This window comes from Aotus nancymaae, unplaced genomic scaffold (assembly GCF_030222135.1).
Source record: "Aotus nancymaae isolate 86718 unplaced genomic scaffold, 86718_ANA_hifiasm-v0.15.2.pri h1tg000033l, whole genome shotgun sequence".
Classification (NCBI taxonomy): domain Eukaryota; kingdom Metazoa; phylum Chordata; class Mammalia; order Primates; family Aotidae; genus Aotus; species Aotus nancymaae.
The window spans coordinates 47,079,570-47,093,974 of NW_026988447.1; the positions used below are offsets into that span (position 1 = coordinate 47,079,570).

Here is a 14,405-nt window from a genome sequence, read left to right on the forward strand (position 1 = left end):
GAGCCTCTGTTATTAAATTCATACTGAATAAATGCAGAGAAGGCCAACTAGTCAAGGTCTTGTAGCTGCAATCTCTCTCTGTGAGTGGCTCACGACTCCCTAGCCCACTTGTTCACTAGAAATTTGTGTCTGAGTGCATTTATTCATCCATCATGCAGCTAGGGTCTATAGGACAGACCCTGGCAAGTCTCCTGGACTTAATACTAACTGAATATAATAACTGAATTGAACTTTGGAGAAATCATCCAGAATAATTACCTAATGATTCAAAACATAGTGAAAAGTGCAAAGCACTTTAGAATTCTAAGAGTGATTAATGGAAAGACTTCATCAAGACATATTATTTTCTCATGGTCACCAGAAAGGACACACCTAACCCTTTTCTCCATCAATAAATCTGTACATCATCCTCCATAGCTTTCATCCCTTAGATGAAACTCTGAATAAGTCTACATATCTCGCACTGTATTTTTATTCTAGATTCCACTTGAAAAACTTACTGTGTAATAAATCATATAAAATGAGACAAAGGTGAAACTGTTTGTTGTCAATGACTTTTCTATCTAAACTTTTGCAATAAAATGTGTAGATTCTTTGAACCAGGTGACAACAAAATTATGAATGAAGACAAGTGAGTTATAAGTCTTTTAAAGTAAGATTTCTAATTGTTTATTAATATTTGATCTGAGATTGAAATTGAATGTCATAAAAGGAGAATCACTAAATTGCTATTATTGCTACTAATGAGAAATGCAAGTGGCTTTGCCAGTAATTAGAATAGTAAAACAGAAACTTTTATATTCAGACTTCTATGTGGCACATACAACTTTCTTTTCATAGGTCTTCTGATTCTGGTACAGTGGTATCATCTGTAGGTTCAGTTGTTATTACTATAGGAATATTCTCAGATATCCATCCCTTAGGAGTCCTATTAAAGGACCGTCTGCCAGAAAGGGGATTGGCAAAGGACATAAACCTGGGATCTGTTAGCAATAGTAGCTCAAAATCTGGAACTTTAAATTTAACCATTTTTGATGCTTTTTCAAAACCTCCAAATGGGGTGGCAACTCTGTGGGAAATAAAAAAAGAAAACAGATATTAATATTCAAATTTATTTGTCAAAATAGAAAACTATTTCATGATTTTATAGGCATGATTTCACGGGTGTGTTTAATTCATGATTTTATGGGCTTACTTGTAGTCTATGTGTGATTGTCATTTTCTGACCTCTGAGGCAAGCATTTCTACTTTAAAGACCATGCTTTTATAAAAAGTCAAATATTGATAACAAATTCATGTGAAGTTCCTTTGTATATACTCTTAGTTTTGGACTAAACTAATCTATTCCCTGTACACTGAGCTCATTACAGACATGTCTTTCCTCTGTACTTTTACCAATAATATTTCCCCTATTCAAGGTATTTCTAGGCCAGGTGTGGTGGCTCATGCCTGTAATCAGCACTTTGGGAGGCCAAGGCAGAAGGATCATCTGAGGTCAGGAGTTCGAGACCAGCCTGGCCAACATTTTAAAATCCTGTCTCTACTAAAAATACAAAAATTAGTCAGGCATGGTGGCAGGCATCTGTAATTCCAGCTACTCAGGAGGCTGAGGCAGGAGAATTACTTGAACCCTCGAGGCAGAGGTTGCAGTGAGCCAAGATCACGCCACTGCACTCCAGTCTGGGCAACAGCATGAGACTCCATCTCAAAAAACAAAAAACAAAACAAACAAAAAAAAAACCAAAGATATTTCCTGCTGGGTGCAGTGGCTCACATCTGTAATCCCAAATACCTGATGCTGAGGCAAAGGGATCATTTCAGCCTAGGAGTTTGAGACCAGCCTGGGTACCATAGTAAGACCTCATCTCAGAAAAAAGGAAAGAAAGAAAGAAGTGAGAGGGGAAAGGAAAGGAAATGAGAAAGGAAAGGAAAAGAGAAGGGAAGAAAAGGAGAAGGGAGGGGAGAGGAGGGGTGAAGGGAGGGGAGGGAAGATGAGGAGAAAGAGGAAAAGAGGGGAAAGGAAAAGAGGAAGAAAGGAGGAAAGGAAAGGAAAATAAAAAAGAGGAAATTTTCTTCCTGCCTTCTTCACTTGTGTATGTCCTACAGCCTTACAGTTCTAACTTCCTTCAAACTATCCCAGCCCACACTTCTTAGCCACATTCCTGTAGCATCAATTGTTCTATGTCAGTCGTTTTCTACTAATGAAATGGTACTTTGTATTGTGAGCTTCTCCTATTAAGAATATAACCTGGTTTGGGTTATCTGTGAATTATAAACTCTTTTAGGGCAAGAAGTATGTCTGTTGCATCTTTCTATCTCTGCCTGAAAAACGTTAACATTCTTCCATTTGTCTTCTGAATAAAGCCCAGCTTCTTTATGTTGGCATTCAAGAGCCCACATAAGTTTTTAACTTTGTTTGATTTAAGCATTTTATTATTCATTCAGTACCAGACAAAGTTCCAAGTGAGCAGTATAATCAAAGTCTCAGCTCTTACATTCTAGTGAAGGAGACAGGCCCTAAACATAACCATATACAAAAACATCTAATAGTGATAACAGTTATGCATAAACTTAAAATAAAAATAGTGTTGTAATATTGAATAGCTGAATGACTAAGAAGTTACTTCAAATTGAATCACCAGGGAAGACTTCTCTGAAGAGGTGACATTTAAACAGCCATCTGAAGGTCAGAAGTTAGATGTGAACAGTGTGGCTAAAGTACATCAGCACTTGCAGTAGACAGAATAGCTAATGCCAAGGACCCTACGGCAGAAATAATGTTGGCACATTCAAGGAAAGAAAGAAGGTTTACGTCCCTAGACTAGTGGGTGAGGCTGGGAAGAGGAAAGTGGGGACAGAGAGGTAAAGTTGTGTAGGGCTTTTTCCAAGCAAGGAATATGGATTTCCTTTTAAGTGTGAAGAGGAACCATTGTAGGGTGGTAAGCAGGAGAGTCTATAACCTAATTAAATTTTATAAGAATGATTCTTGCTGCTATTGCTGTGTGAACAGATTATAAGACAGCAGTAGAAGAAGGGAACCTATCGCAGCAACTCAAGCAAGAAATGATGACTTGTATTTCAGGTGTTTTATGTAAAGATGGAAAGAAGTGGGTAGGTTCAGGATGTGCTTTACAGGTAGAGTCAACAAGATTTGCTGATAAATTGGATTAAAACTATGAGGAAAATAGATAAATCAAGGAAAATTCCTACATTTAGAGTTTTAGCAACTGACTGGTGGAAGATGGAAAAGAACAGGTTTGGTCTGTGGGTGGAAAACATGATTTAGACATCCCAGTGGAGAGGTCAATCATGCAGGTTTTGCCCTATTCACTTTCACACACCCTTTAACTGCTTGCTCTTTGCATTTATGCTCTCCTACCTCACTGCCTCTACTCATACTCTTTTTTTCTCTCTCTTTCTCTGCTTGGAGTACTCTGATATTTACAACTATGTTTCTAAATCCCCTTTCAGCCCTAATTCACACTTAACTTTCTTGAAGCTTTCCCAATTTCTCACAGCCAGAAGTAAGCTTTCCATCCTGAAATTTCCATGACTTCTATTTTCACCTCCCCATGACCCTATTTTATATCTTTCATTATATTCATTGGTATGTCTGCCTTGTTTCTTACCAGACTGCACTCTGTACTCTAAGAAGATTGGAATTTTCTTTGATGTATCTTTGTAATTCATTACAATATACTCGTATAATGCATTGTACCATAGGACCTGGCATGACTATATAAACTCTCTAATATTGTGAAGTTATTTTAAAACCTCAAAGAGATCTTATTTTCTTTGTAGCTCAGTCACTCTGCTATCTTTCTTGAATGGCTTAATTTCTTTGTTCTTTTATTAAAGAATTAATAAAGAAATGAATATGTACCATCTGCTATAAATTCGATTCCATTACTTTCATTTCAATTAAATTTTTCCCTTCCCAAATAGATTTTAGTCTGTAAAAAGGAAAGTCATATTCTATTTCTTTTGTATATTCCCACTGCATCTGTTACAGCAAAGGTACCTAACGCTTAGGCCACAGACCAATCATCCATGGTCTGTTAGGAACCAGGCCACCGGCAGGAGGTGAGTAGTAGGTGAGCGAGCATTACCACCTGAGCTCCACCTCCTGCCAGAGCAGCAGCGGCATTAGATTCTCATAGGAGCGCAAACCCTATTGTGAACTTTGCATATGAGAAATATAGGCTGCAGGCTCTTTGTAAGAATCTAACTAATGCTTGATGATGTGAAACCATTTCCCCCTGCCCCGCTACCCCTACACCGCTTCCCCCATTCTCAGAAACATTGTCCACAAAACTGGTCCCTGGTGCCAAAAAGGTTGGGGACTGTTGTATTACAGTGTCATGCAACTTCCTTATTAGAAGTTGCCTTTTTGTGACTGATGACTACTCTGTCCTTCCTAAAGTACCATAATCTAGGTTGGGGATGCAGAAGGAGACTTAATTCACTAGAAAGACCTATGTAAGAAGCACTCAGACTGCTGGAAGTAGAGTAAAGCCAACAGTACTTCAAGCATCAGGCATTACATCCTTTATCCAACCAATTTGGTAGGAGCTAAATATGTTTGTTGCTGACAATAGTTATCATAGCCTGTGAGAACTGCAGGTGAACTGTGCTTGTTATATTTTGTTTCAAAATTATTTCGGTGGCATGAGAAATCTGTTGCTTTTAACTTGCAATATAATTTGACACTTCTGTCTTCTAAAAAGTTTTTATTATGCACAGTGGAAAAAATAATTCTGAAAAGTTTCTGAAAACTATTAGCATAGGTCAGAAACTTAAATTGGAAATTTTGTATGTTGATTTGAAATTTTACTATCACACATCTAAAACAATAACAGCTTGTTTTAAAATATTTGTTGGATATTCTGTTCTTCAGTGTACTTTTTGAACTCTGTAATATTTACAGTTTTATAATAATAATATATCCCTAAAATTCAGTTTGTATAAATCAAATTCCAAATTTGCTAAATTTATAGTTCTTTTTTTAATGTATGTAACATATAGGTGTTCATTCTTTTCTGTATGTATTAAATGCTGGGCTTTTGCCTGCAGAATGTTTAATACATATATACTCCTCAAGATAGCCTCCAAATTCCCCCCTTCAGTACTACGCCATAGTTTTTCTAGTTAAGTTGATATACCACCATCACATATATCTTATCCATCTAAGAAAACCAAATAGTTATTATGAATAACCACTATTTTCCAGGAACATGCTGGAAGCAAATAAGTGGAAATGAAAGTCATGGTTTTTAACTCTCAAAGAACTTGCAATCTATTGAGAAGAAAGTAAAATTTTACATTATTTTTTATAAAAAAGGCCTACTAAATTATGTACAAGAACTCTCCCAGAATGCACAGGGAGCAGACAATATGATGAAAAATAAACTAGAGTCCAGATGAGGATATTCAAGTTTCCAGTGGAAGAAAACCGAACATTATGAACACAATCATGAACCAAAGATACAGAAGGCAACTCTCCTGAGTTGAAGGAAGAAGAGATTATAGAGGAAAAGGAGTTACCAAGTACTAGACAAAGTTAAAAAGAAAAAAAACCAACATGGTGAAACCCCGTCTCTACTAAAAATACAAAAAACAATTAGCTGGGAGTGGTGGCGCATGCCTGTAGTCCCAGCTAATAGGGAGACTGCGGCAGAATTGCCTGAAGCCGGGAGGCGGAGGTTGCAGTGAGCCGAGATTGCGCCACTGCACTCCAGTCTGGCGCCTGGCGACGGAACGAGACTCTATCTCAGATAGTATCAAATAGGTGTTGTGGAGTAAAGACTGTGACCAAGTAGTTATTCATGTACCAAGGTAAAAAATATATATGTATTATAGATATTCATAGACTCACTGGTGTTCCCTTCGTAAGAGAACTGCTTGAAGGCATACTCCAGATAAATGATGGATAAATAACTCAAATAGCGTAATATAAAAAGTACTGGCAATGAGAATAAAAGCCACTTTAAAAATGTGATCATAGGTCGGGCACAGTGGCTCATGCCTGTAATCCCGGCACTTTGGGAGGCCGAGGTGGGTGGATCACCTGAGGTCAGGAGTTTGAAACCAGCCTGGCCAACACGGTGAAACCCCGTGTCTACTAAAAAATACAAAAATTAGCTGGGCATGGTGGCATGTGCCTGTAATCCCAGCTACTCAGGAGGCTGAGGCAGGAGAATCGCTTGAACCCAGGAAGTAGAGGTTGCAGTGAACTGAGATTGCCCCACTGCACTTTAGCCTGGGTGACAGGAGTGAGATTCCATCATAAAAAAAAAAGAAAAATATGATTATGAAAATTAAATACAAAAGCAAGTTGCTATTCTTGGAAAAGAATATTTATCTTGTTTAAAATATTTATATGACAGAAAGGCAAATAGTGGTATGCAGATTAAATTAACAAGTATTAGATAGCAGTCAGGGGGTGAGAGTGGAGTAAAGAGGGCATATTTCTCATCCTCCCATGCATAGGTGGGAATCAGAAGTTATTACTGCATTCTTTAATTTAATTATTAAAGATATCATTCATATATACAGTTGACTAAGCTAACAACAATGATGGGTAGACGTTAAAACAGGATTTCTTCCCTCCAGATCACCACAGGTGATAAAAGTAAACAAGGTAGAATTTATAGCACATTGGCCAAAAAAAAAAAAATGAAATAGAACAGTCTAAGAGATAGGATTCTGGAGTCAGACTAGCTAGCCTGAAATATCGTCTTGATAAAAGGTAAATTACTTGACATGCACAGCACATGATTCCCTAATCATTTCATAAAATCCATTCGCCATTTAACATACATATTTAATGTATGCCTACTATGTGCCAGGTACTGTTTTAGATGTTGCTATGATCTGAATGTCTCCCAAAAATTATGTGTTGAAACTTAATCCTTACTGTGGTGGTATTAAGAGGTGAGGACTTTTGGGAAATTACTGAGTCATGAGGGTGCTGCCCTCATTAATGGATTAGTGCCTTATAAAGAGGCTAGAAAGAACTAGCATAAGCCTTTTTTTGCCCTTCTCACATCCATCATGTGAGAACACAGTGTTCACTTCTTCTGCCATGTGAGGACACACCGAGAAGACCCTCGCCAGACACCAAATGCTGGCACTTTGATCTTAGAATTCCCAACCTCCAGAGCTGTGAGGAAATACATTTCTGTCCTTTATAAATTATCCAGTCTCAGGTATTATGTTACCGCAGCACAAACTAAGACATGCACTCAGATCATAATGTTGAATAAAAACAGATGAAGTTGCAGCTCTCTCTGGGTGCTACCCTGTAGATAGGGAGACTCACTTTTAGGAAAGGAATAGATAAATTCATAATATTATAAGGTAATGAAAAAAAGAGCCATGAAGAAACATAAAGGAGAGTAAGTAGATGATTGTTCTTTGTATCCATATCACTGTGGAATTTTAGTCCAGAAGAGCACTATTTAAATAAATTTTCAGGTAGTGCTCTGTGAGATGACATTTTAGCAAAACTCTGAAAGTTGTGAAGGAATGATCTACTGAAAATATGAGGAAAGCATTTCAGGCCTAAGGAAATAAGGGCAAAGGCCTCAACATGAGGAGTCCATTATGTAAGAAACAGTAGAAGGCCAGTGTGAATAGAGCTGGGTGAGTTTGAGGCAAGTCATGTAAGATGTGGCTGGAGACAGACAGGGGCCAGGACTGTAAAGTCTTCAGGCCATGATAACAAGTTTGGGTTTTATTTTATGTGTAACAGTTACAAAGTTTTTAATTGGAAGGGGAAGTGAGCTGGTTTTCATTTTTAAATAATCTCTTTCTGGCTGTTCTGTGGAGAACAGCTTAAAGGAGGGCCAGAGTGAAAGCACCAAGTCCAGTCTGAAATATTTTGCACTAATCAGAATAAGAAATGATGGCAGTTTGGACTAGGGTGACTGCATTTTGAAAAACATACCTAATAGCCAGGCACCGTAGCTCATGCCTGTTATCCCAGCACTTTGAAAGGCTGAGGCAGGTGGATCACCTAAGGTCTGAAGTTTGAGACTAGCCTGGCCAACATGGCGAAACATCCATTTCTACTAAAAATACAAAAATCAGCCAGGATAGGTGGCAGGTGATTTTAGTTCCACCTACTCAGGAGGCTGAGATGGCAGAATCACTTGAACCCAGGAGGCAGAGATTGCAGTAAGCTGAGATTGCACTACTGCACTCCAGCCTGGGTGACAGAGTGAGACTCTGTCTCAAAAAAAAAAAAAAAGAGAGAGATAATAGACCTAATAGGATTTTGCTGATGGTATGGAATATAAGGTGAAAATGGAATTAAGAGTAAATCCTAGATTGTTTATGGCAACAGGGAATATAAATATGCAATTTACTGAGATGAGGCAGATTGGAAAAGGAGGTGTTTAGAGCTAGAAATTGAGTTTCATTTAACATGTTAATTTTGTATGTTTGTTACCTATCCTGTGGGTGATGTCCAGTGAAAGAGTGAAGCCCAGGGAAAAGTTCAGGCTGAGTATGTCACTGGCATTATCAGCATGTAGGTGATATTTCGGACTTTGGAACTGCATAGAATCATAGCCCCGAATGAGTGTAAATAAAGAGAAGTCGGTGCCTACCCTATGGAGTTTGGAAAGGGAGGAGCCAGCAATGAAGGCTGAGAAGAAGAAAGATCTGGGGAGTTTGATGATCAAAAAGCCAAGGAACACAATTATTTCTTGGAAGAGGGAATGATCGGCCATTTCATATACCACCATTTCATATACTGCTGTGAAGCTGAGTAAATTGATCACTGAGAATTCACCATCGGATGTGACAACATGGGGATTCGCTCTTTAAGTGGAACAGTGGGATGCAGTCCCGATTAAAATGAATTCAAGAGAGAATATGACATTAGGAAATAGACACAACAAAATAGACAATCTTTGAGGACTTTTTACTGTCAAGAAAAAGCGTAGAAATTTGAGGTAATTGTAAAGGAGCCTGGGGAAAAGAGATTTTTTATTAAACATGGGAGGCATTTTAATATGTGCGTATGCTGATAGGATTAACCCACCAGAGAGAAAAACAAATGATGCAGGCAAGAGAAGGAATAATTGCAGGATAAGTCCTAGAGTGGATGAGAGGAATTGGAAATCAGTATGCAATTAGACAGGCTGACTTTAGGAACAAGACAGGCAACTCATCAGCTCTTTGAAGAGAAAAGGCAGACTTTGTAAGTTCAAATGCCCCCAACTGGCAAATCTGATAATGAGAAGATAAGGTAGGTCTCTTCCAATTTGCTTCCACTTTTGTTTGAGAAATAAAAAGTGATCCCATCAGTTGACAGTGATGAGTAGGGCAAAGTATAGGATGTTTGTTGAGAAAGGAGAAGGTGTGAATTGTCTTCTAGGAGACTGACAGACTGAATTGGCTAGAGAATGTTGTTGGATTTTTTGGCAGTGCTGAGGTTTGTGGTAATCACTTTAAGGGGAGATAGCAAAACTGTGTGTTTTTATCCAGCCACATTCAGCTATTTAAATATGGATGCAAAGTAGATGGATTCTGGACTTAACCAGAATTGGAGCTTTAGCAGTTGAGTACAGCAGTTGAAGAGAGTTGAGAGGAAGATAAAAGGTGTATAAAATGGAATGAGTATAGTGACGAACTACAAAATCTGGCTAGGTAGAAATTGTGGGCAAAGGGATTGATGGACTTTAAAAAATGGCGTGACTTTGGTATGTGGAACTGAAGCATTATTGAAATAAAGAACAAACTTTTTTTTTTTTGGAGACAGTCTCACTCTTTTGTTTTTTTTTGAGACAGTGCAGTGGCACAATCTCAGCTCACTGCAACCTCTGCCTTCTGGTATTCAGTGTGTGGTTGCAGATAGCAGCACTAGCTTCATCTGGGAACTGGTTAGAACTATAATTCAGAGCACACCCTAAACTTACTGAATTGAAGCCTGCTCTTTGACAAAAGCTCAAGGTGATTCCCATACTGATAGGGTTTGAAAAGTGCTTAAAACAGTGCCTGATACATAGTACCCACTCAGTAAATTGGCTTCCATCATTACTATGCCTAAAAAGTTTAATAATCATAAGGTACCCGAATGATAATCTAAGTACTTAAAGTTCTTTTTCCAAATTAATCTCTCTTACTTCCAGAATAAGGTTTTTAGGCCCTGGACATGAACAACTCATAAGGTACATGATTTTCTCATTAAATTCTTACAACAATCTTATGTGTTGTTCTATCGATATCTACATTTAACAAGCATAGGTAAGTTATATGACTTGCCCAAAGACATTTTCCTATTAAGTTCTGGAACCAGGATTTGAACCCAGGCAATCAGACTCAACTGGTGTCCTACTTTCCTCATCACTGCCCTACACCACAGCCCCATGAAATAATTCTTCAGGAGTGCTGAGCTTTCTCAGATCACTTTCTAAGTAGAGCAGTGTGTTTCGGAATCTCAACCCACTTTAGCAGTTGGGCAATCTCGGCTCACTACAACCTCTACCTCCTGGGTTTAAACAATTCTGCTTCAGCCTCCAGAATAGCTGGGATTACAGGCGCCTGCCACCACACCTAGCTAATTGGTTTTTTCAGTAGAGATGGGGTTTTGCCATGTTGGCCAGGCTGGTCTTGAGCTCCCAACCTTGGGTGATCTGCCCACCTTGTCCTCCCAATGATGAGTTGCCTGTCTTGTTCCTAAGGTCAGCCCCTCTAATTGCATACTGATTTCTAATTCCTCTCATCCACTCTAGAGAGATTACAGGCATGAGCTACTCTGGGGGCTAAGGCAGAATTGTTTCAACCCAGGAGGTGGAGGTTGCAGTGAGCCAAGATCGTGCCACTGCACTCCAGCCTGTGCAACAAGAGTGAGACTATGTCTAAAAAAGTTGCATCTAATGATGTTACACCAGGTTGCTGTCACATTCATGATACACTAGATGATTCAGGGCCCACATTTTGTTATCTGGTTTAGTAACTTGAAAAGTCTTTATGATTCAAATTTGATTCAGTACAAAAGAAAACTTCTTATCTCGGAAGTTCAAGATGTTTAACATAATAGTTTATCATTTTTAAAAACTTGCCATCGTATGTCAATAGTTTGTTCAGAGCCGCGCACAGTGGCTCATGGCTATAATCCCAGCACTTTGGGAGGCCGAGGTGGGCAGATCACCCAAGGTTAGAAGTTCAAAACCAGCCTGGCCAACATGGCAAAACCCTGTCTCTACTAAAAATACAAACAATTAGCTAAGTGTGGTGGCAGGTGCCTGTAATCCCAGCTACTCTGGAGACTAAAGCAGAATTGTTTGAACCCAGGTGGTGGAGGTTGCAGTGAGCTGAAATCGCGCCAATGCACTCCAGCCTGCGTGACAAGAGTGAGACTGTCTAAAAAAAAAGGAAAGAAAGAAAACAAAACAAAAAGTATGTTCAAAGCTTGATTAACCCATTTATTCATGCAACAAATTACTGATTTCTTAATATGTCTAGATACAATGCTGCATGCTAGGGTAAGAAGCACCTTAGCCCTTAGCCTACCTGGTGGGTCAGGGCACACTTCTTCACTTTTGAGCTTGAGATCGGAACCAGCTACCTAATTTTCAGAACCCAGTGCAAAATGAAAACACAATATCCCTTGTTCAGAAATTATTAGGAACTTCAAGAAAGAAACAGCAGAGCATCATATCAAACATGGCCCTTTGAAATAAATAAACGTGGGGCTCCATGCAATTGCACAGGTCACACACCTATTACTTGGATTTTTTTTTTTTCTTTGAGATGGAGTCTCACTCTGTCGCTCAGGCTGGAGTGCAATGGGATGATCTCCACTCACAGCAACCTCTGTCTCCTGGGTTCAAATGAGTCTCCTGACTCAGCCTCCTGAGTAGCTGGGATTACAGGCATCTAGTACCACACCTGGCTAATTTTTGTGTTTTTAGTAGAAACAGAGTTTCACCATGTTGTCCAGGCTGGCCTTAAACTCCTAGCCTCAAGTGATCTGCCTGCCTCAACCTCCCAAAGTGTTGGGATTACAGGTGTGAGCCACTGTACCTGGCTCATTATTTGGATTTTAAGAATAAATAGTTATCCATTAGATGCAAGAGATTGCAATTGAACATTTCTAGATTTAAGCAAAAATTGATCAATTAATCTTGTATTTATTAATTCCAGAAATGAATTTATTCAGTTATTTTGTTTTCTGAATTACATCAAAGAAGATACATCCCTCTGCACTAAAACAGTATTTGGGTTAGCATTTAGTGGATTGCTTTTCCTCTTTTTATCCAGTACTGTTGGTCTTTTTTTTTTTTTTTAACTGATTTGTGAGTCGTTTTCTTCTCTTATAAATGAAAACTTTTTTTTTTCGTTTCATCACCCACCTCCCATCCCCTACCACAGATCCAGTGACGAGCCGCTGTTTGGAAAGCAGTTTTCTTTTCCTTGGCACCATTGAGGCTACATCCTGTTTGTTTGAATTTGATTGCCCTCAACACACAAATTAAAGAGAGTCCATTAATAGAGATGTTAAGCTTTCAAAGTGAGAGACTACTCGTAAGATTTTTAAGATTCCTGAAAATAGCTTCAAGTTTAAGTCAAAGTTAGTGAAGCAAATATTTCCAAGGAAAGATCTGAAATAGTCTGCTGAAAAATAACTGTGCATCTACCTCCCCAATTCCTGTAACACAGAAATTCTTCAAACATAGGTTTGACTTAAAATGATTTCTCTATTTCATCATCTGTGTAGTGAAGGATAAGCCTTTTTCATTCAGATGCACAGTTAATAGATACCTTCTTGTTTATTTGATGGGTCAGTGATGAATTACATTTGTGAAAATTAATAGTGCTGGACATATAATACATTATATATAATAATTACTAATTATTCTATAAGGTAAAGAAGTAGGTAAAATGATTGTATAAAAATTAAAATAATTTTACTAAACAGCTAATGAATGTACTATATTTAAAGGTATTTAATCATGTAATTATAGAATTTATTTTGCAGATGAGGAAATTAAGATGAGAGGTTAAGTGACATACCCGAAGTCATACAGCTTTTTGAAGCAGAACTGCCTTTGCAAAAATGTAACTAAGAAAATTACAACAGTGGAAGAGATCTGACCTGACTCCATCTTGTTTCTAACCTCCGAGCTGTTCCTCGTCCATTCCTGGGAATAGCCCAATTAACTTTGGGAGAAACTTATAGTTTAACTTTCAAACAATGATGATAACAGCCCTTTCCCAAAACAAACCCCTTTCCTGCCTGGGGAGTAGATTGCTTTTGCAGAACCAACAAGTTAGCCAGGAGATTAGAAGTTATGGTTTAGGAGTCATGCAGCTGGAGGCTGCAAGATTCTGACCCTCCCCAAATTGTTCCTTGGAAATAACATCACCATGGTAAAACCTTAGAACAGTGCTTGAGATATTTTGTAGACCCTGTACTCGATGGATCAGCTGGCACCACTCAGATTGAAAAACTGGCTCATCTGGTCTTCTAGCTCCCACCCGGGAACTGACTCAGCGCAAGAGGACAGCTTCGACTCACTATGATTTCATCTCCCACCTGACCAATCAGCACCCTGACTCACTAGCCCCCTACCCACCAAATTTTCCTTTAAAAGCCTGATCCTCAGAGAGACTGGTTTCAGTAAAAATAAAACTCTGGTCTCCCATCATGCAGCCAGCTCCACATGAATTAAACTCTATTCCAATTCTCCTGCCTTGATAAATCGGCTCTGCCTAGGCAGGGGCAAGGAGAACCCTTTGGGTGGTTACAAGCTTCTTTGCTCCTGGTTTACTTTTTCTCATGGGTTTAATAGAATATTATTTGAGTGTAACATAAAATTTGAATGCACTCAGAAGAACTACAAAAATTCAAAGTTGAATTAAACTCTGGGACATTTTCAAATTGTGATTAGACTTAGAAGCCAATTTTCATCCAATCATTATCATTGCTGAATGCTATTTGACTACATCTTACCTCTCTAGGCTTTATCAGCAATATCTAATAATTACATATCATAATGTGAAACCACCAAACAGTATTGTTTTACTCTTTGCAAGGACTTTGGAAATAATTGGAAATTGCTTTCTTCTTTCTTTTTTTCTTTTTCTTCTGTGTGTGTGTGTGTGTGTGTGTGTGTGTGTGTGTTTTTGGAAAAAATGTGAAAAACAAACATATCAAAATAAAGACTTTGTGTAATATTATGTTAAATTATTTAATAATCAGGAAATGAAAAATGAAACATTTTATTTTAAGAAATATATACGTATAATATTTGTATGACAAAACAAATTTTTGACCAAATTGTTTTCTTATAATTTTGAGTAGTTTGGTAAAATAAAGTCATGTTAATCTACAATAGGGAAAATAATAAACTGAAAATAATAACCTGAAAATTATTTTAGCCTCGTTTTAA

At 38.2% G+C, this 14,405-nt stretch overlaps 1 protein-coding gene across 2 annotated transcripts in view; it reads right to left on the reverse strand.

The window, feature by feature from the left end:
- Positions 1-643: 643 nt before the first annotated feature.
- MYOZ2 (myozenin 2) overlaps positions 644-14,405 on the reverse strand; it is a 48,095-nt gene continuing 34,333 nt past the window's right edge. For both annotated transcript variants that reach the window (XM_012473045.3, XM_012473044.3), the window contains one exon: positions 644-1,069. In XM_012473045.3, the coding sequence (XP_012328468.1) occupies positions 835-1,069 (235 nt within the window). In that variant the 3' untranslated portion in view covers positions 644-834. The remainder of the gene's footprint in view (positions 1,070-14,405) is intronic.